We start from the raw sequence: 23,061 nt of genomic DNA, 5'->3' as shown, positions 1-23,061 counted from the left end.
TTAGTGTAGTTTTTCAGGAAGATACAACTGTCTAATTAGGAAAAAAGGATTCATTTTTTCCAACTTGCAGGTGGGTATTTGAATATAAATTGACTGACACTTGTGAAAGAGACATGTCACAGAAGTGTGCTTACTTGACAGGATTCCTGGCAGCATCTGGATCTTGGGCTGAGACCGAGCCTATTGTCATGTTTATCTGAGCATCTTCTCTTATTTGTAGGATGTAGGCCAGTTTGCTGAAGACGGGGGGCTCATCTACATCTTCCACCATAATTCTAACCGTGGCTGAATCTTTGAACGGACCCAGGTAGAGAAAGCGGGGTTCAACGTGAGGATTGGAGGCTTCCACTTTGAGGGTGTACACTTTCTTCTTTTCAAAGTCCAAGAGCTTGGGAGGGTGGGGAGAAGTGACATATTTATAGCAGCCAAGACACAGAAAGCCAAGACACGAACCACTTTTAGTGCAAATCACTGATACATGAATGTGAGTATATGGCGTAGAGACATCACTACAAAGTGTGATATTGGGTAAAGACATGGGAGTTCAGAGGCCACTCGATCCCACTGAAAGTGTGGGCTGAAATCGTGCTTGTCGTTGCCTTGAAAGTGGGTGCAAGGTATAATGGGCAGGAAAGGGAACCTGGAAGCAGGAGGCTGTTTGACCAGCCTCTCTTTTAAAAAAAAAAATCCTGGGCCGGCTCCGTGGCTTAGCGGTTGGGTGCGCGCGCTCTGATGCTGGCGGCCCGGGTTCGGATCCCGGGAGCGCCCGGAGGCACCACTTCTCCGTCCAACGTGAGGCCGAGTCCCACGTACAGCAACTAGAAGGATGTGAACCTATGACATACAGCTATCTACTGGGGCTTTGGGGGGAAAAAAAACTGAATAAAAAAAAAAAAAAAAAAAAAATCTTTAAAAAAAAAAAAAATCCTTATATTTGACTAGAGGGAGCCATGCCAGGGGCAAGTTGGCAAATATGTAGTAGATTATTCTGTGTCAGATGTTGTCACATTTGGCTTTAATTAAACACCTAACGAGTGTTTAAAATTTGCCAATATCTGGGCCCTAGCCTGGACCATTAAACCAAAATATCTGGGCTGAAGATGGGAATCTAGACTTTTAAACACCTCCCCTCGTGGTTCTAATGTGCAGCCAGAATTGAGGACCACGGGTTTGCCTCATGATTCCCTCTTCCTCATTGAGATAAAATAGATTAAAAAATGTTTTTTTTTGTATAAAGTGATAAAATATTACAAGTGATAGCCTGATAAGGGCATTGGGCTAATTATTTGCCAAAGAAAGTCACGATCGTTGTTGTCAGAGGTCTTTAGGAAAAGTATCTCTGTTTCCGGAGACAGAGTGAACCCAAATGCTTATTGCTGACTTTTAGTTTTAGATGATAATATGACAAGGCTCACTAGAAACATAATTAATCAAGATGTTAGTGAATGTGATTTAGTCGGCTAGGCAAAATTTCAGGTTGAATCTGATAAGGCACTAAGAAAATTAAAAAGGTTAATGCACACTAATGGGCTTCCTAATTATGTTATAGTATAAAACATTGGTCTGAGTGTCACTTAAACATGTTTTGTTGTGTTTCCAGATATTAAGACATGTAATCCAAAGCTTAAGAGGAAAAAATTTTCTTGCTATTTACGTCCACCTCTGCTTATATTTACCAGCAGATATAAGAGTGTGTTAAAGGAGAGAGAAGATATTACACCATACATGATAAAAGTGAAATCATTTAAAAAAGTGACCAAAGTTAATAGAAACTTTTAGCTTTGAGGCACATGGTTTATTGATTTTAAATTCTTGCCACACTTTTGTATACTGCTCTATGGTGCTAGACAATTTTGGGGGGTAAATAGTGAATAAGTACATAGGGGAAAAATAGGAATTCTGAATATAAAAGATTCATTATTGTATTCCAAAATAATGAATAAGTACCTAGGGAAAAAATCGGAATTCAGATTATAAAATGTTTTTTATTGTGTTCTAAAAAGTAGCTAAAGAGCTTGCAGCAAATTTGTGTTACTTAGTTTATTTTTGTGGTCTTTATATATCCTGTCTCTCTAATTCAGGTCATCTTTATCGCTACTTGTATTGCTCTTTTCCTTCAAAGCATATATCAGAATTTGTAGTCATAGATGTTTGTTTATTTACTTCCTTGTTTCTTTTCTCACTATGTTGGAAGTTCCATGAGAGCAGAGACCATGTTGTTGAATGTACTATTTCCCCTCCAGTATCTAGAACACTGTCTGGTAAAAACAGTAAAAACACTGTTTTTAAATTTATTATTCATTTACATTATTAATTTATGTACTTTTGTGTATATCAATTGTTCATATTATTTATTTACTTAGGAGTTTCTTAATAAAAGTTTATTGAAAGTGTGAATTAGTGAATGCATAAAATTACTGAGGACCCCGGAAAGCCAACCAAAGAGATCTCAGTGTTATTAGACTTGGCGTTTTAAAAAATAATTAGTAAAACAAGAATCTAGAGGAATGTCATGTGACATGTAATTGCCTCCAGTTACTCGGGGACCAGAGAAAAGTTAATGCATCCATTTGTATGATATTAACAGATGGCATTACCTTTTTGACAGTTATAATCCCTTCCTGGGTTTCCTGGTCAGTGACGATATCAAACATGTCCAGTCCCTCTCCTTCTGTAATGCTGTACTCAATTTCAGCATTTTCTCCTATGTCGGCGTCGCTGGCTTTGATCCTGCCGATTTGTGTACCAGGTGGAGAAGATTCAGGGGTTTTAAACTGGTATGTACCTGTTAATCACCAGACACATATAAGTCAAACACAGACTAAGTATACTCCATCATAGTAAAAACAAAACCCATTTTCTAACAGTTCTTTCAGATATTACCATGAATGCAGGCATATTTGTGCTTTCCTTAAAATAATTAATGGCGCCCTATTCTCCTTACATCTTTACTTTCATGATTGTTAAGAATATTTCTTCTATTTCATGACCTGTCCCTTTGCAAATGGAGAATGCTTTTCTTGCCCTGTAAATAGGCTTCCAAGTTTATGGTGTGATTGTGAGACTGAGAGTGGTGGTGCAGAAGATTTCAAAGTCCCCTGTTAACATAATCTAGCAGAAAGAATAGAAAAGAATGTAACCTGAACTGTGACTTTAAGCCAATTGCTAGGTATTCTTTAAAAGAGTTCTTTCTGTCATTGCTAATAATAACTGAAGGTGAAAATAAATTACAGCAATTTGGAGAATGTATCTAAGTAGATGTTCTTTCACCAGTACATGGAGCTGGTCTGGTTGCAGTTAGGAATATAGATAAATATATTGAGAGATAAAGCTCTTAATTTTTTTCTTTTGACTATTTTTTTCAATTTTATTACAGTATTTTTTCTATGTATAGATTTCTCTCATTCTTATATTTATATTACGAATTAAAAACCTATATTTCATAGATATACACTTATCTTTTGTGCTTGTGTTGCAAAATTACCTTAAGGAAACTACATGTGAGTTTCAATTTAGATCTGCCAGGCCAGCATGTACTTAGGACCAAACTTATTCTCTCATCCATTACATTTTGCCAACCATTCGTGAAAATTATTTCGGAAAAATTTAGACTATGACACGACTAAAATATAGTTGTTCAATATCAATCCACTAAATATTGGGCTCATCCTTGGTAAAATGATAAAACAGGCCAAGTTTTTCTCTAGAGGTATTCTCCCCTCTCTTGCCTGGGTAGATTATCCTGTAAAGATCACAGGCTATCCAAGGAGAGAGCAGAGTGAGGTATGATCCCTGTCGTATCAAGGTGGGGGTGAATTCAACATGTCATTTCCATATTGAAAAGGAGGTTTTTGGGTAAAGTGTTGGTGGTGATCCTGATTATTTTCATTTCAGGCCTCTGTGAGGGGAAATTTTAGGGTTCATAAAACCTTTCTTTTACCTTTTCAGTCAGAAATTAGTTAGCTATTCTGTTTTTGCATTTAGCTAACTGTGATCAAGTATTTGAAAAAAGTAAATAAAACTCTTTCCGATTGACCCACGTGTATCTCCATTATAAAAGAAGCCCATATTAGCTGACCAGCTCTAACGAAGTGCCACGATTGAGTACGTGGGTTTTCTATTGAATGAGGGGCAGCTATTCTCTCCTGGAAGATAGAATTGAGTAATTTTCTTAGGATCATGGTCAGAAAAGAATTTTGTTCCTGGAAGAAAAATTACATTAAAATCAGTAGCCACTTGAGGTGCTCTATGTGCAATGGTCTAGTGTACTGCTTGACACAAAATGGGCGTTTAAGAATGTTGTTTTTCCTTCCTTTCCTTCCTATCCAATCATGAGAGTTAATGATTTTAGAGATGACTTTTGGTATCTCAATTAACTGTAATGTAGGAAACTATTTATGATTACAAATGGATTAAGTACATAGTTATTTCCACAGTTGTATTTTTAGAAACAGTAAAATGATAAATCCTCCCCTTAGAAAGCTTCGTGAGGATTTAACAGAGATTACATGCCTGATTAAATTCACAGAACATGAAGTCAAATTTTTCCTAACAATCAGCAGCGTGCTTGATACATATGATCTGCGCAAGCAAATTTATGTCTGTGGTAGTCTTTTTAATAAGGAAAAATAAAACAATGATGTTGCCTTTACAACAACAGCCATATCAGAAATTGCTCAGCTAATTACTAATACAGGAACATAAATGTTCACATCTATGGAGCATAAGCATTGTCACCTCATTTTTAATAACGTGCCGGTTATTACGAAGTTCACTAATTTTGACAATAATGGAAAATAAATATCATTCTTAAAGTTAGAGTTTTACAAAAGTGCACTGAAGAAACTCATTCAATCAAATGTTCCTACTCTGAGGAAACCGTGGAGGGTTGTCATTGACGTCAGTCAGAGTGATGTTCACTGTGGTGGTCCCAGATAATCCCCCCATCTGGCCGCCCATATCCTTTGCTTGAATCACCACTTGGTACTGCTCCCTGTTTTCTCGATCCATGTTGAGCAAAGCTGTCTTGATGACACCTATGGATATGAAATTCAGAAGTGCAAAGGGATGTATTAAAAATACTTTATGGAATCATTTATTTATGCAAACATAGTCACCCACAATATGCAATGTCATAAAGATGATTATATACAGCCTTTAGACTGAAGGAAATTACAACCACACAGGGGAGATAGATGCATTAAAAAGAACACCATAATACAAGGAGAATGAGAATAAGTACAAGTCAAATCCTGCAACAGTATAGACTATAAGTAGCATAAATATTAAGTGTTTTAAAATGATATAGCAAAATATAACTTGGCATGTGATACAATGCTGTACTACTTTAGCTGCTTGATAAAAGACATTTAGGTGTATTATGAGGAAATTGTTAAGAAAGCCATATAATTGACCTGACTCTTGAGTTTCACTTTATTAAATTGGCTAATTACTCATCAAATATGCCCATCATAATGAATGTTCTGAGGATTTTTAAACCACAAAACTATGGTCTTAAGAAAATACAGCATCAGTTCTCTCATAATTATCATCGTGTATGATCCTAGAGAATTTAAGTTTTCCTAAAGCTGATGTGAACATTAGTTCAACTGGTCCCAGCAGTGACCAACATTCTTAGGTTAAATTTCTCTCTATTGTTAGGTAGTTATAAAATAATCAGTTGAAAGAACTTCTAAAAGTTTGCCTAATCTCTATGTAGGGTTTATGCTTAAATTAACAACATTCTTTCAAAAATCATTGGAGAAAGCTTATAACCTTCTCTGGTAGCACAGTCAGTGCTTAACAACTAATGAAGCTGATAATATCTTTTTCAATTTTTAACGAGAATACTTCAGAAAACAGGTTATTTTTATTCCTGTAGTTCTGGCTTCAGTGAAAGTGCAGCTTCTTTCTGTTCTAAAATAATAGTACTTCTCTATTTAACACAGGAGACCACCTTAGCCTTGTGTCCGTTAAGTTGAATAATTCTAATTTTCCACCCTCATTGTTTTTCAACTCAACATTTTCTTTCTCCTTGAGATTCTTTCTAAGTTCATTGCACCTCTTAATACATCGATTTCTAAATGGATGTAGTAACCTAGAATGGTTTTGATTTCTACTAACAATAATGGATACTTGAAAAATGTATAAAAGGAACTTGGCTCCTATTATGATAGCAAAAATATGTGCAGAATTTACTAGACAGTACAAACAATATTTACTGAAAAATGATTCCTTGTAAAATAGTATGATAGTTTGTGGAGAGAGTACAGAAAAATGAGATATTGAGAAAGGATTCCATGAAGGCAATCCACTTTATTTGGGCTGTATCAGTTAGCTAGGCTAGATAATGAGGTGGTAACAAGCAGTGGAAACAAATACAAGTAAAGTTTATTTTTTGCTCATGCTCGGAGCAGGCCAGCAGGAAGCTATGCTCATGATAACACACAGATTTCCAGGCTGGAGATGCATCTCAACAATGGTTTCCATCCATGATTGCTGTGGCAAGAGGAAGGGAACATGGTGGCTTGTGCACCAGGTCTAAAAGTTCCACTTGGAAGTGACTCACGTTGCTGCCACATTTTATTGGCCCAAATAAACCATATGGCTCCATCTAGCTTCAGAGCAGGATAGAGAGATGCAATCTTACCAAATAACTAAAAAAAGGAGAATTGGCATATTTGTAAAAAGCCCTAATGGCTATCAGAAGGAATTGATCTTTTAGCTTCATCCCAAACTGGAAGAAAAAATAAAGCAATATATAATTTTTCTGAATCTACCTTATATAAACATGGTGGGTTTTATAAGATCTATTGTCAAATTTCTTAATTAAAATGATCTGGATATCATGTTCACAGATATATCACTGGTGTTTGGCAGACAAATCTAAGCAAATTCAATCATGCTGATTGTTTTCATTAAAAAAATGTGCTAGCGGGCCGGCCCAGGGTTCCCCTGGTTTGGATCCCGGGCGCGCACTGACGCACCTCTTGTCAAGCCATGCTATGGCGGCATCCCATATAAAGTGGAGGAGGATGGGCACAGACGTTAGCCCAGGGCCAGTCTTCCTCAGCAAAAAAAGAGGAGGATTGGCAGATGTTAGCACAAGGGTGAGCTTCCTCACACACACAAAAAAAGATGTGCTAGCTCAGCTGAGTGTGTCAATTAAAATTACAGATTGTAAATAGAAGATGAAAAAGGAATTCTAACCTGTCTCTGATTCAACTGAAAAATAGGGCTGCCCCTGTAGAATACTATAGACAACTTTAGCACTGTTTCCATACGTTGGATCGTCAGCATCAGTTGCAGTGACTTGGACAACAAATGTGCCTGTAATGACAGAAATATGAATTGAAAATAAATTAAGGGTCCATTACAGATCCTTGATACATACACATAAAGAAAAAGCACGATCTTACTTTTGTACAAAACTATCATAGCAAGGGAGTGGAGGACTTCACTAGGATACTAGGTTATAAAGCCTTGGATTTCTCACTCTGAAGGAATGTGATCAATTTATAAACATGGTAAGGATTAGGTTAAAGAGATGCATGAGAATGACCACGACTTTGGGTGGAACTGATTCCAACCCATCTCCAAGGGTGAGATTTGATTTGATTCTTGCTACGGTGATTCTTTCAAGTTATCCAGGCCTAAGTCAGTCGGCATCTTGCATTAGTTTGTCCACAGGGAATAGTTTAGGGGTTGTCCAATCAGTAGGCCACTCATGATCTTGCTGGAAATTCTATGGCATAGGTGCTCTTTCTCTTGGACTGTAATGTGCTGATATGGAGCCTGACAATGCAACAGCTATTTTGTGACCTTAGAGATGCCAGCCTGAGGACAAAGCTGAAAAGGACAGAAAATGACAGAGAAATAGCTAGAACCCAAATCAAACCATGTCCAAAGCACATTTTACTTCTGGACTTAAGTAATGTGACCCATAAATACTTTTATTGTTTAAATGAGTTTGAGTTGGGTTTTCTGTTACTTGTAAGTGAAAGCATCCTAACTGATAAATCTACCTGATAATTCTAAGATATTGAAAGGTTTTGAACCTTTAAAAGGGGTAGTTTTGGATTAAATAAATAATTAACTGGGGCCAGCCTCATGGCCTAGTGGTTAAGTTTGGCACGCTCCACTTTGGCAGCCATGCTATGGTGGCTACCCACATACAAAATAGAGGAAGACTGGCAACAGATATCAGCTCAGGGTGATTCTTCCTCAGCAAAAATAAATAAATAAAACAAATAAATAAATAAATAACTGGATCAGCAAAGCCTATGTATCTGGAATCTGTAATTCTAAAAGATGATTTTAATTAAATGCACAAAAAAGGCTATGATATTTTAGATCAGCATTCTCATTTTAGGAACCACAGTTGCCTAATAACCTTCAAAGTATCTCTAACCCCCATGAAATTGCATGCAAATTTTTATGTGCATGCCTACATGTATATTTCATTGAAGAGCAGTTCCATAGATTTTTATCTGATTCTTAAAGGGGTCTGTGACTTCTGAAAAGGGTAAGACCCTCTGATGAAGATCATTTTATGGCTGACTTTTGGTATTCATATCAGATAAATGGTAAACATACTGCTAGAGTTCTCCCATCTATGAAAAGGGCAGGGAAGTTACATTTAGGGAATATTAGAATTTTTCCTTTGCTTTTGTAATATCTAACCAATTCCATTCATTGAACAAATATCTCATACTGTGTTAGGGTTGGATGCTCTGGATGTAGCATGTTGATGCATGGGATAGAGCACCCATCCTTGTAATCTGGCAAGAGAGGTGGGGAGAAAGAGAGAACCATATGATTTTAGAGTGAGAGCTAATAGTAGAAGTCAACAAACACCCTCATTCTTATTTGACATCAATACAAAATTTGATTGCCTTTAGAATACGATTATCTGGACGTTTTGAGTGTCTCTTAGTTGCCAGATATTGTATTGGGGGCTCTGCACTTGTTTTCTCATTTCATCCTCATGACTACCATTAGGAGTTGACATTTATTATTTATTTTTTATAGATATGAAACTGGAGGATCAGAGAAATCAAGTCATTTACCTAAGGCCACATTGCTGCTTAGTAGTAGAGATAGTTTCAAACTCAGTCTGTTTGACACCAAAATCCATTTATTTCACCCTACTGTTGTCCCACTACCTTTATGTAATTGCTTAAGATGCCTTTATATATCAGAATAATGACGTTAATTTATGACAATGATGAATATGAACATAACCGTGCCTGTGTGCAAATTAGAAAAAGTCTTCCCTTTCTCAAGACATGTTACTGCCAGCTATCCCCAAATATTTGTAATGTATGTTTAATTCTATAATGGTTTCAAAAGGGAATGACACCCCTATAGTTGTGCCGTGACAATTTGCATATCTGGTTATGGTTGCCCTGGGTGGTGCTGATGATGAGACTATCCTTCATTAATTCTTCCTGCCTTTCACCACCTAGAGGAAAAAATATTTTTCCTAACAAATCTTCCTCTTAAAAGAATTCTAATCCCCCTCTTTTCTTTGTTGATGGTTTGTGATTTTTCTAACAAAACAAAGTGGCTTCAAGTAATGAGATGAGCAATTTCTTCACAAGAAAAATTTAGATGGTTTAGAGTCATTTCCATGGATTAGGTATTTTCCAAGTGTTGGAACTGTGAACTAAAAAGGCTCTGATATCTGACTCACAAAATTGTAGAAGAGTTTTTATTATGTAATTTAGCCCTTCTGAATTTGACAGAGTGAAAATAAAAATAACCCTTTATACAAATAGTTTAAAATTTGTCACTGTCTCTCATGAAGTCTTTTAATGTGGGTAAGAGTGATGTTACCAGAATTTTTTTCTTAATTTAAATTCTGTTTTCCTTCTCCCAATCTAAGCAAATTAAATGCATACATATTAACTTCAAAATTGGTAGCAGAATTGTGCACAAAATATTAATTCACCATATTAATGTCATGAAAGTCTCTTAATTTTCACCAATTAGTAAAGGATATATCCCCTAGACATCATCTGCCTATTGTTTATGGATTAAAAAAATCTATTTCTTTGAGTCTCTTTCCCAAATATACAGTTACTTAAAGCAACTCCCATTACTCTTTAGTCTGGACTATAAATCCAGGCTTTTGTTTTCCAATGGGGAGATCCTTACCTGGAGCCTAATTCCAACAGGGGCTAAGAGAAATAGAAAAGGCTGCTGTCTTTCAGCCCAAGAAATAGAGTGGGAATTTGGAGTGGGAGAGGTAGCAGATGAGATGGTCTCCCTTTCTTCCTCCCATTCTCACCTTGCTACTTTTCATACCTCATCATTAGAGGAAATGCTGTTTTCTTAAAAATAATCATAAAATGAGACTAGAGTAATATTAAGAAACACAAGTGCCCTTACAAAAAAGACATATATGATGATCAAAAAGATAAGAAATAACAAGTGTTGGCAAGGATGTGGAGAAAAGGGAACCCTTGTGCACTGTTGCTGGGAATGAAAATTGGTGCAGCCACTATGGTAAACAGTATGGAGTTTCCTCAAAGACTAAAAATAGAACTACCATATGATCCATCAATCCCACTTCTGGGTATTTATCCAAAAAAATGAAAACATATATGCACCCCTATGTTCATTGCAGCATTATTTACAGTAGCCAAGATATGAAAACAGCCTAAGCGTCCATCAATGGATGAATGGATAAAGAAAATGTGGTATATGTATACAGTGGAATATTATTCAGCCATAAAAAAGAGTGAAATCTTGGGGCTGGCCCGGTGGTGTAGCGGTTAAATTCAAGCGCTCAGCTTCCGTGGCCTGGGGTTCACAGGTTCAGATCCTGGGCACAGACCGACACACTGCTTGTCAAGCCTTGCTGTGGTGGCGTCCCATAAGTAAAGGAAGATGGGCACAGATGTTACCCCAGGGCCAATCTTCCTCAGCAAAAGGAGGAGGATTGGCATCAGATGTTAGTTCAGGGCTAATCTTCCTCACAAAATGAAAAAAAAAAAAGAATGAAATCTTGCCGTTGGCGCAACATGGATGGACCTTGAGGGCATTATGCTAAATGAAATAAGTCAGACAGGGAAAGACAAATACCACATGATCTCACTTATATGTGGAATCTAAAAAAACCCAAAAAACAAAAAGCCAAGCTCATCAATACAGAGAAGAGATTGGTCATTGCCAGAGGCAGTGAGTAGGGGGTGGGTGAAATGGGTGAAGGGAGTGAAAAGGTACAAACATCCAGTTATAAAATAAATAAGTCATGGGGACATAATGTACAGTATGGCCAGTATAGTTAATAATACTGTATTACATATTTGAAAGTTGCCAAGAGAGTAAATCTTAAAAGTTCTCAATACAAGAAAAAAAATTCTGTAACTATATATGGTGACAGATGTTAACTAGACTTATTGTAGTGATCATTTTGCAATATATACAAATATAAAATCATTATGTTGTACACCTGCAACTAATATAATGTTGTATGTCAATTATACCTCAACAAAAAAATGGACATATATGGACTGTTTGAAATAGGATACTTTTTGAATTTAGCATCCAAATTCATTCAGCTCAGTAAATTTCACTCATAGGATTCTTTTTTCAGTTGATAGACTAGAGGAGGAACAGTGGATGGCTGAAGTCACATCTCACTCACCGACATCAGACATTTCGGGAACAGTGGCCGTGTAAACCTCCTTGGTAAATATTGGCTCGTTGTCATTGATGTCATGGATCTTGATGATGAATTCAGACTCAGGCTCCACAGGTCTCCCTGTCCTTCTGTTTATAGCTTGAGCTCGAAGGATGTACACGGGTTTTTCTTCCCTGTCTAGCCTCTTGGTGGCCTGTATGTCCCCTGTGTTTTCATTGATAATGAAGAGATCTCCTGCTCCATCTCCTGAAAGGATATATTTAAGTGATCCATCTCCTCTATCCTGGTCTGAATGTAACTAGTGTAGGAAAAAAAAATTAAAGAAGGTAAAAGTCACGCATGTGATCCTAAACCGTTTTTGTCTTTACGATACATGGTCTGTTAACTTTCATTCAATCCTCTCTAGGAGGTGCAAATTTTTTTCTTTTCTGTTTACTTAAATTGTCTATAGTAAATACCATTCATTAATGAATATGTTTCCTTATAATCATAGAAATTTGTAGAATAGGGCTTGGAGAAAATTCGGTAATACATTTTTTTTTCTCACCCATGACCTGGGGTTAGAATCCTTGTTTTGAAAAAGAGAAAACTAAAGTCCAGAGCAACAGCTAGATGCCCAAGGACATATTAGCCTGGCTGGAATGCAACTATTTTCACTACAACTTTCACGTTCTACTAATACACCCTCCTCCTTGCTTTTATATACATGGACATACTAGAGAGGGGAGATACTATTGAGAAAAGGATTTTGGTTTTTTGAGTCAGAGAGACCTGGGTATATTCTGTCTCTACACTTTCCTGTCTTGGTGAATTTAGGGAAGCTAGTCAACCTCCTTGAATCTAACACGGTGGAGTTTATAATCGCTTTTCCGGGAAGATGTGACATTTGTTTACTTCTTTATGAAATTCAACTCAAACCATTTGAGAAACATCTTAAGTGTTGCCGTGAGCAATGCCTTGAGAATTCCTTGACTAGATAATTTACAAGGTCACCTGGAACAAGAACATTTAACACTCGGATTTTGGTTTAACATAGGCAAGGACCTTCCAAAAAAGTGGAACCAGCCTAAAATGGAATAGCCTGCCTTCTGAAGTAGTGGATTCCCTGGTCCTGAAGGTAACAAAGCAGAGGCTCTGACAAGATGAACTGTCAATGAAGTGGGTCCAGGTAAAGGATTGAGTTAAGTGAACACAAAGATATCACTGAAGTGGGAGACGATGATCCTAACTTGGGAAAGTAGCCCATGTTACCTTCCCAAAGCTGATTTCCACAATGTGGACTTGCTGTTGTTTCCTTTGATCCCTTTTTCCCACCCTAGCAAGGTATCTCATAGGTCGTCAGATCATCTAACCCTATTTACAAATTTTTCAAAAAAGTGTTTTTTATAGAGGAGAACTATTTTTAACCCCCCATTATAAGTATCAGCCACATACAGACAAGTTAGTTTTCTTGGGAAGGCTGCTCATCCCTACCCGATTTCAACTCCATCTAAATGGAGTAACGTGGGCCATGTTACAACAATAACAGTGAAAACAGTGACAGGTAAACCAACTCTGTGCCCTCTTCATTAACACTACACGAAATGCTCAGGGTAGTGTCTACAAACACACTTGAAAAGAGAATCTCAGGGCAAAAGGGACTTTTAAAATCAACTAACCAGCCTTTCTAAAAGTGTATCCCATTGAATATCAGTTATACAAAATGATATTCCTGAGGAAAAAGGGTTCCGTGGCCCAATACATTTGGGAAGTACTTCCTATTCTGCCTCTTTCTTGGACTTGCCTGGTGCCCATTAACATAATAAAGGCTGTGAGTGCCTACAGTTCAAAACTGTACTTGACTTTATTTAATCTAGCTTTCCTGAACTTTCTTGTATAAAGAATCCTTTTTGGGTGTGACCCATAATGATACCCTCCATTACAGTTTTCCATTTCCACTTAGGGAAATATGAGTTAATTGAATCTATCACTGTAGAGTCAAGAAAACTGAGGCTCCAGTTTATATAGTGTTCCCAAAATCACACAGCTCATGTGAAGGAGTTGGAGGATTAGAACTTGAGCCCAAGAAGAGGCCATATAGATTATATGCTGCAACCTCCTCGTTTTTAGAGATAGGGAAACTGTGTCCGATGCCACACAGCTAACGCCACTTAGTAGCAGAGCTTGAGGAAGAGAATATTACTCATACAATTAGTAGCCTTGAAAGCAATTTGGCAGAAATTATGGAAGATAAATGAAAATGGAGAGGAAATTGCTTAGAAGTGAGACAAATGCAATAAGCAGTGTAAAACAAGGGCGCTCCATGATTTGTGTAATGCGATATGCTAAGGAAACATTGAAACCGTGATTACACAGAAAGAGACACTGGGGAAAGTTTAACTCTCCGTCGTCAAGTTCTAATGACTGAAGAGTGCTTTAAAAAAGCTATTTCATTAAGTCGTGAGTAACGAAACAATGTCACTGCCCATCGGATCGGCTCCAGGGCAGCCATGGTTAGCAGCCTGGCACAATGCTGGGGGCACCGCACGCAGACGCCCAAGAATGGGCTAGGCTCGTTCTGTCTCACTCACCAAATAGAAGATTGTAGCTCAGTCAATTAACCTCCCTGTGCCAGGATCCTTATCAGTAAAATGAGGATAATAGAGCTCCAGGAGAAGGCTGTCATGAAGATCTAATTAGGGACTATATACAAACACTACATTAATCGCTACCTAAATGTGATAAAAGCACGATATATGTTTTATAAATTATAAAGCATCTTCAAAATTTAAGATATTGTTACTATTATTAGCCCTTGGTTCATTATAAGCGTGTTTTCGCTCTTATTTTGACTTTGAGAACTTTGTTTTGAGGACTTTGAAAACCCAATTTTACAAACACACAGTATCTCTAAGGTAAAATCTGTTATCAAAAGCCAGTATTCTTCTGCCGGGTGGCAACTGCTGTCTTTCCATGTGATTTATTATATTTTGCATTCCACTAGATTATAGACTCCCCCTGGCCGGTACTTTCATCACTTTTGATATGTAACTGTTGCACACTTAGTAGGTGAATACCACATCTGGCCACAAGATTTATTCAGGTAAAAGTAATCAGAAACTTATTTTTGGCTGTCAGGAGAGACCATTTTGATGACTTATAGAACAAACACCCGAGACGATATAAAAGGGCAGCCCAGATGCCAGCTAAGAGTGTGAACAGGGATTGCTCTGCAGATCCCAATTCTGATTTATCAATATTTGAACACTAGTGGGAAAATGCATCTCTTCACTCAGGCAATGTATGATAATAAAACAATTTAACCTTGGCCCCCTGGAAGTGCAGTTTCTGCATCTGATGGAGTGCACAGAGCAGAAAGCTCCAGAAGCCTTTGTGTGACATTCTTTCCCCACTCTCTTCCCCTTCCATTGAACTCCCCTGGGGCCAGTTCTTTTCTCTCTTCTTGGGGAAAACAGAAAACATTAGTGCTGGGGAAAGCAGTGGTGACAACCAGACATTAGGGGTTTATTGAGCACTTAGATTTTAATTGGATTTTTTCTTTTGTGATGTCATTCATCATGGCCACTGTAAAAGGCAGAAGTTAAACAACAACAAATAAAAGGTTGTAGGCTGCCCAAGGCATGTTTTTACTAATTTCAGTTTAATGTGGCTGTTCCATTAAGTTTAATCATCTGGTTCACTTTTAACAATTCACCATCAAGTAAAAATTATCCACTTCCTTCAGGAAGTCACATCTCATCTGGGGCTGGCAGGACTTTTTAATACTGTACCTGTAGCATTGTGTTCCAGAAGGAGCTCTCGGTTTCTGTTTTTCTGTTGATTGATTATTATTTTTTTAAGTTCAGCCCCTTGACAAATACACACAGGGATTTGGGGTTGTAGACATGGCCCCATGGAGGGTGTCACCAAAGCAGGGCCAGCATCTTTTTACCTGCTGCATGTGCTGACTCTCAACTTGATTTTGACTCCAATTCAAAGGTATAACACTAATTGTACAGGTTTTTAGTGGTTTATGAAGCTAGCTAATGCTGCCCCATTCTTCCCATTACACATACACATAGGTATGTGTCACTGAGTCACTATCAGGGTCAGTAACCAAACTGAATCTTCTAAGCATATGCATCATTGAGACAGAAAACAGAATCTAGGGGCCAGCCCAGTGGCATAGTGGTTAAGTTTGGTGTACCACACTTTGGCAGCCTGGGTTCAGATCCCAGGCGCGGACATACACCATTTATTAAACCATGTTGTGGCAGCGACCCACATACAAAAAAAATAGAGGAAGATTGACACAGATGTTAGCTCAGGGCCACTCTTCCTCCAGCAAAAAGGGGAAGATTGGCAGCGGATGTTAGCATAGGGCCAGTCTTCCTCACCAAAAAAAAAAGAAAACAGAATCTAAACAAAAGCTTACCTCCACGGTACACGGGGAAGTACCTACAATTGCCTGAAGGGGATTAAGGAAGGAAGCATGTGATTTTTTTTTCTGAAATAAAGTATTGGATTATGACTAATATGCTTGTAGAATGTAGTGCAAGTATAATATGGCCCTTTAAGAAATGTAATGATTTTCGGCCGGCCCCATGGCTTAGCGGTTAAGTGCGTGCGCTCCGCTGCTGGCGGCCCGGGTTCAGATCCCCGACGCGCACCAACGCACCGCTTCTCCGGCCATGCTGAGGCCGCGTCCCACATAGAGCAACTAGAAGGATGTGCAGCTATAACATACAACTATCTACTGGGGCTTTGGGGGGAAAAATAAAAATAAATAAAATCTTAAAAAATATATATATATCTTTTAATAAAATTTTATATTACATATTTTAATATGATATATTTGAATATTAATCATTTAGTATGAGTCAACTAATTTATATCTGATGATTATTTTACAAATTAAAACGCTGATGGCAGCATATTATTTGTGGCAGTTTGCTGGAACTTAGACATGTAAATTCTCAGGCCCCATCTACCTGCAGAATCAGAAACTCAAGGGGTGACTGACACCCAGCAATCTGTGTTTGAAGAAGCCCTCCAGGTAATTCTGATGAGTGCTCAAGTTTGAGAACCACTGCCTTAACTAGTACAATCATAATGGTTAAAAGCATGGGCTTGGGCAGGGAAAGAAATGAGTATAAATTCATGCTCTGTAGTAGTTGTGTAATCTTGGGGAACTAGTTAATTTCTCCAAGTCTTAGTTTCTTCATCTACATGATAGGAATAATAATGATACTTAGTTTACAGGTAGGTTTCTCTGAAAATAAAATAATGTATGTAAAATGCTTAACAGAAGGCCTAGCTCAGAGATAACGCTCCAACAAATTGTTCTTGCATCATAAACATGAAGTATTCAGAAGGTGGATTTTTTTTTTTTTTTGCCGAGGAAGACCAGCCCTGAGCTAACATCTATTGCCAATCTTCCTCCCTTTTTTTCTTCCCCCTTGTTTCTCCCCAAAGCCCCAGTAGATAGTTGTATGTCATAGTTGCACATCTTTCTAGTTGCTGTACGTGGGATGCCACCTCAGCATGGCTGGACAAGCCGTGCATCGGTTCGCGCCTGGGATCCGAACCCAGGCCGCCAGTAGCAGAGCATGCGCACTTAACCGCTAAGCCACGGGGCTGGCCCCCAGAAGGTGGATTTTGAAGGTGAAAAGATTTGGGTCTGAATTCTGACTTCCTTACTAATCAATTAAATTAATTACATTGTCTTAACTTTCAGTTTGTCATCTATAAGATAGAACTCAGAATAATTAACTTTGCCAGGTACTCCTCCTCTCCTCGTCCCTTCAATGTTGGTATCCCTTAGGTCTAAGTCTTAGGTCCTTGTCTTTGCTCATTTCACATACTCTCCCCAGATGAGATTATCTATCTATTTTCATGGATTCAACTAATATCTATGTGCTGTTAATATAACCCCAGGATAGACCATTTTCTTGAGATTGAAAATCAAGAATACAATTGATTCTCAGGCAAGTCTCTTAGAAAACATACACTTGGTACTTCCCAATTGACCTCATCACTTTCTTTCCAAAACCTGTTCCTCCTCTTGTATGTGCTATCTCTATAAATGTCACCCGAGTCATCCTACACCTTCCCCTCTGCCTCCATCCCTAAGTTCATTAAGCCACCAACTCCTGTCAATTCTACCTCTTACCTATGTCTTGACTCACCTGCTTGTCTCCATTTCCACTCGTGCCACCCTGGTGCAGCCACCACCATTTCTCGTTGGTCTATTGCGATGAGGCCCTCCTAAGACACACTCACGATTGCTTCCTTCAATATATTTTCCTTTCTGTATCTAGACCAACTTCAACAACACCAACACCAACTCTGAAGATGCCACCTCTCTTCTAATGAAATCCTTCAATGTTTTCTCTTTACTCTTAGGATAAAGCCCCCCTCCTCACTCCTTAGCATGGCCTCCAAAGTCCCCCATAGTTTCTGCCACTCTCTTAAGCCCCATCAGCCACCATTCTCTCTTTGTTCTAGTGTACTTTACTTATTGCAGTTTCTTGAAGATACATTAGTCTCTTTCATATCTAGGTCTCCTACATGTGGTTCCTTGGCATCAAGTCTTTCTGAACACCACCTGGTTAATCCAATTCACATATCAGGTCTTTGTAATCTTTATCTCCTCATGGAAGCCTTCCCTAAGCTGCCATTATCAGTTATATTCCTGATATACACCCTCAATTTTTCCCCACTTATCTATCAGCATTTTTGATTTTTTGATGGCTTGTTTTACAGCTGTTTTCATGTTCCAACAGCAAATAGCTAGATTGCAAGTTTCATGAAGGAAGGCATCAAACCTGTCTGGTTCACTTCTGTTTTGTCAGCACCCAACATACTGGCACGTCAGAGATCCTCAGTAATTAATGATTTCAAAGAATGAATGAATGAATGTTGTAAAAATAAAATTGGATAAAAATATCAATAATCAATGAAGATTTCTGGTGCATAGAAGGCAATCAATAAATCTTAGTGTCCTCCATCCCCTTTCTCGCTTGATTTTAGGATAACTCTATGTATCAAGAATATACATCTCGGGGCCGGCCCTGTGGCGTAGTGGTTAAGTTCGCACACTCTACTGTGGCTGCCTGGGGTTTGCTGGTTCGGATCCCAGGCGTGGACATACGCACCACTCATTAAGCCATGCTGTGGCGGCATCCCATATACAAAATAGAGGACGATGGGTACAGATGTTAGCTCAGGGCTAGTCTTCCTCAGCAGAAAGAGGAAGATTGGCAACGGATGTAAGCTGAGGCCCAATCTTTCTCACATACACACAAAAAAGAATATACATCTCTGAAGTTGCCAGATAAGTTAGCAATTACTACCAAACACTAGGTGCATAGTCTAATCTGAGCAATCTGAAGGAGGAATTCAAGATATCACCTCAGATCTAAAAAAAACGTTTTAAATAACCAATTAAACCTCAATACAATAATAAAGCCAACTTGTATTGGACTTGTTAAAAAGAGTAGACAAGTTATAAGTACATTGAGTACATTGACCATTACAAGTACTGGGTGCTGGGACAGAAGTCACCTATTAAGGATGAAGAAGCTTCAAGAGGTAACCGAACCATATTTCAAGTATCATCCTGTTGTGGAAACTAATGGATAATGAATGAAAAATGCTCCATTTCACGGAAACATTGTTCCATAATAAAAATAATTTAACTGTCAACCAAGACCATTTTAAAACACTTATTGGCCTGAAAAGCTGCATAACACAATGAATAAAAAACATCTAATACTTGCCTTTTATGAACTTGCAATTTAGCCTTGGAAATTGACTCATATATAAAAGATACAGAATAAAAGCAGAAATCAGACACTTGAGTACTCTTATTAAGTATTAGGAATAACAAGGTAAGTGAAAAAATGGAGAAGAGCATAGAAAGAAGTTGTAAGTTGGACAGAGTGGAGTCAGGAAATGTGTTAGCTCTTTGGTGGGTTAGGAAGACTTCTTGGAGAAGTTTAGATTGCTGATGTGAGAAAAATGACTTAGCAGCCAGTATGAGCCCATGGCATGGTTTCAAGGCTCAGTGTGGGGGAAAACCAGAGGAGGCCTTGAGTATGTACCTGGGATAATAAAAGCAAGAGTCAGCTAAAATAGAAACACTCCTTCCCTTAAGTTGCAGGGTCACATATTTTCTCACATTGCACTCAGATGTGCAAAGGAAGAGGCAGCTTCCTTAATTTTTTTTTTAATAGCTTATCACTCAAGCTCTAATCTCATTGAGTATTAACAACTCGATATTAGGTTGAATATCGAGTCAATAATTTAGTGCAATCCAATAAAGTGTGCCTGATTCAATAATACAGTCTCTTTAGATAACTCTTTCAAATAAATCCCAGTCTTTCTGGTTTCTGCTTTCTCCTCTTGCCCCTGATCCAGTCCAAGATGACATCTGGGTGTACGAAGAAGAGAGACCCACATGGCCTGAATCAGAGGGAAATTAGGGGGCTTTTTGAGCCAAAGGCAGTCCTTGTATTGCCCTCTGGCCCACTGGTATCTAGACAATATCTCTCATCCATTACTTTCCTCAGTGGCAGCTGCAGTTTTGGCAGGTAGAATCATGATCTCAGCTCTCCAAGGTCCATGGTGACTAACTCCATCCTGCCACCCCCATTGCCATCACATACCCCCTGATGTCTGGCTGTGACTCCTCTGTTGCCCTTGGCACGTGTGGTCCTAGTGAGACTTGCTTTGTTCTTGGTAAGTATCATCTATGGGATCGTCCATCCCTTTCTTGCCCTGGAGAAGCCCGAGAAGGCTCCTGGGAGCTAAAAGGGCTTCTCCCTCACCGCATGATTGCCCCAAAGGGAAATGGGCAAAAACTACTCTGCTTTTATCACAAACTTTACCCACTAACTTGCCACTGTTCCCCCCTGGGACTTCAGATACACTGTCTCAGGGCAGTAGAAATGACTTCAGATACACACAGTGCTGTGCATTTGTGTGTTTAATAGCCAGGAATGTGAAATCCTCCCCTTGGTTTCAATAATACCCCACCACATGAGTTTTGGTGGGAGGAAGAGCCAATTCCCACTGTAAAATCTGAGAAGATAACTGGAGTGGAAGCATGGCCTGCAGCCCAGTGTCTGGCACCAATAATTTTCGATGACTACATTTATAAATTGGATTCTTGAGTTTTATTCTAGTTGGCCAGGCCCATCTCTTGATACATTAAATGGGCTCTGAAGGAACCTGGAAAATCTCTTTTTTTCTGACAGAACCTATGGTCAGGCTGCCTCCATGTACCATGTTATTTTTCTATTATACCATGTTGCCTCTTATAATGACCTAAAAAATTACATTATTCTATAATATATAAAAATTTTGATTAATTTTTATAATAGTGGAGATATTTTATCTTTAAAGCATTTTCCTATATGATTCATCATTTGGCAATTGGTCAGGCTGGGATTTGGGAAAATAATAATAGCAGACATTTATGAAGCCCATACTATGGGTCAGGAAATGTGCTGAACTCATTACATAAATTACATAATTCGTTATCCATCCTGACCGTTTTCCTCTCCTCTCTTAACTGATGAGGAAACTGAGACAAGGTAAGAGTTAAGTAACTTCTCAGCATCATACAACCAACAGGAGCAGATTTGAGTCCAGGCAATCCGACACCACGTTCTATTCTGTTAACCACAACACAAATATTTTCTCTGGATTTTTACATTCAGTTCTATGAACATTCATTAAAGGCTCACTCTGTACCAAACAATATTTTAAGTTCTGAGTTACAAAGATCTATCTAATTGAGGATTTTTTCACCTCTGCACTATTGACATTTTGGCTGGGTAATTCTTCGTATTGGGATCTATCCTGTACATTATAGGATGTTTAGCAGCATCCCTGGCCCCTACCCACTAGATACTTGTAGCACTTTTCAAGTTGTGACAACCAAAAATGTCTCCAGACATTGCATTATCTATCTATCTATCTATCTATCTATCTATCTATCTATCTATCTATCTGTCTACCTATCTATCTATCTATCTATCTATCTATCTATCTATCTATCTATCTATCCTTACATTTTTTTTCTCATTGTGTGCCTTTTAACTTTTAAAATACATTCAAATAATACCATAAAGAGTTCTGCATTTGTAGAGATTCCACATGACCCCACTCAATTCAATCTTTTATCTTTTGTTAGATTTAATAACCACTGAAACAGACCTTGTGTTACGTGGAGGAGAATTTTTGACAAAGTGCTAAAAGTGAAAGAATTTTAAATCTAAACTCAGGAGAAATTTATTAATTCCCTTGACATTTACTTTCTTACACTCAATACCTTGAATTTAATGTCAAAAGTACCAGAGTAGCTATTAAATGAACAAAACTTTAGTGCTATAATTGTTGTGGTAGGCAGAATAAAAACTCTCCCAAAGATGTCTATGTCCTAATTCCAGGAACCAGTGCCTATGTTACCTTACTTGGAAAAAAAAGGACTTTACGGATGTGATTAATAGAAAGATTTTGAGATGGGGAGATTATCCTGGATTATCCAAGTGAACCCAATGTAATCACCAGAGTCCTTATAAGAGAAAGAGGTAGGGGCGAGTTGGAATCAGAGAAGGAAATGTGAAGATGGAGCACAGATCAGAGAGAGAGAATGTGTGTGTGTGTGTGTGTGCGCGCGTGTGTGTGAGAGAGAGAGCGAGAGAGACAAAGAGACAGAGAGAGAGAGAGAGTTGAAGATGTTATGCTGCTGACTTTGAAGATGGAGGAAGAGACCATGAACCAAGGGATGCAGGCAGCCTCTAGAAGCTCAAAAAGGCAAGGAGATGGAAGCTCTCCTACAGCCTCCAGAAGGACCCCTTGCAGACACCTTGATTTTAGCCCAGTGAAACCCATTTCAGACTTCTGCCCTCCACAACTGTAAGATAAATTTGTACTATTTTAAGCCACCGTGTTTGTGGTAATTTTTCACAGTGGCAATAGGAAACTAAGATAGTAATTCCTTATCTTTGGAATTCAAGGTGAACTGAAACTGCATGTGGTCCTTCAAGAATCCCAGCAAGAGGGAAGAAAACTAACCCTTGGTGAGAGCTTACTAAGTATAAGGTACTGCAAGAATGCTTTGTGTATTACATCAATTAATTCTCATAATGACTCCAGGAGCTAATCTTTATTTTCTCCATTTTTTTCAGAGAAACTGAGGTCAGGGTGGTTAAGTAAGTTACTTAAAGTTAAGGGCAGAGCCAGGAAGGATACTAAGATCTGCCTGACTCCAAAGTCTATGCTCGTTCACATCAGAACATACTGCCGAACAACACTCCCCACGATGATAATGAATGTTTCTGGATTCATTGTATTTATTACATTAGACCCCAGGCTAAGTTATTTGTAAATTTTATTGGCACAAATGATACAAACTGTAATAG

At 38.3% G+C, this 23,061-nt stretch overlaps 1 protein-coding gene across 3 annotated transcripts in view; it reads right to left on the bottom strand.

Annotated features, from left to right (window-relative positions):
* The window catches only part of CDH6 (cadherin 6), a 126,864-nt gene that overhangs the window by 20,871 nt on the left and 82,932 nt on the right, over positions 1–23,061 (bottom strand). For all 3 annotated transcript variants that reach the window (XM_014781555.2, XM_087443164.1, XM_087443165.1), the window contains 5 exons: positions 11,654–11,948; positions 7,210–7,329; positions 4,869–5,036; positions 2,598–2,785; positions 135–388 (listed from right to left, as the gene is read on the bottom strand). In XM_014781555.2, coding sequence (XP_014637041.1) covers positions 135–388; positions 2,598–2,785; positions 4,869–5,036; positions 7,210–7,329; positions 11,654–11,948 — 1,025 coding nt within the window. The remainder of the gene's footprint in view (positions 1–134; positions 389–2,597; positions 2,786–4,868; positions 5,037–7,209; positions 7,330–11,653; positions 11,949–23,061) is intronic.

This window comes from Ceratotherium simum, chromosome 18 (genome assembly GCF_057802395.1).
Source record: "Ceratotherium simum simum isolate JZ-2026a chromosome 18, ASM5780239v1, whole genome shotgun sequence".
NCBI classification, from domain to species: domain Eukaryota; kingdom Metazoa; phylum Chordata; class Mammalia; order Perissodactyla; family Rhinocerotidae; genus Ceratotherium; species Ceratotherium simum.
Note: the sequence above shows the minus strand (reverse complement) of the source record. Positions and strands in the feature narration are given on the sequence as shown.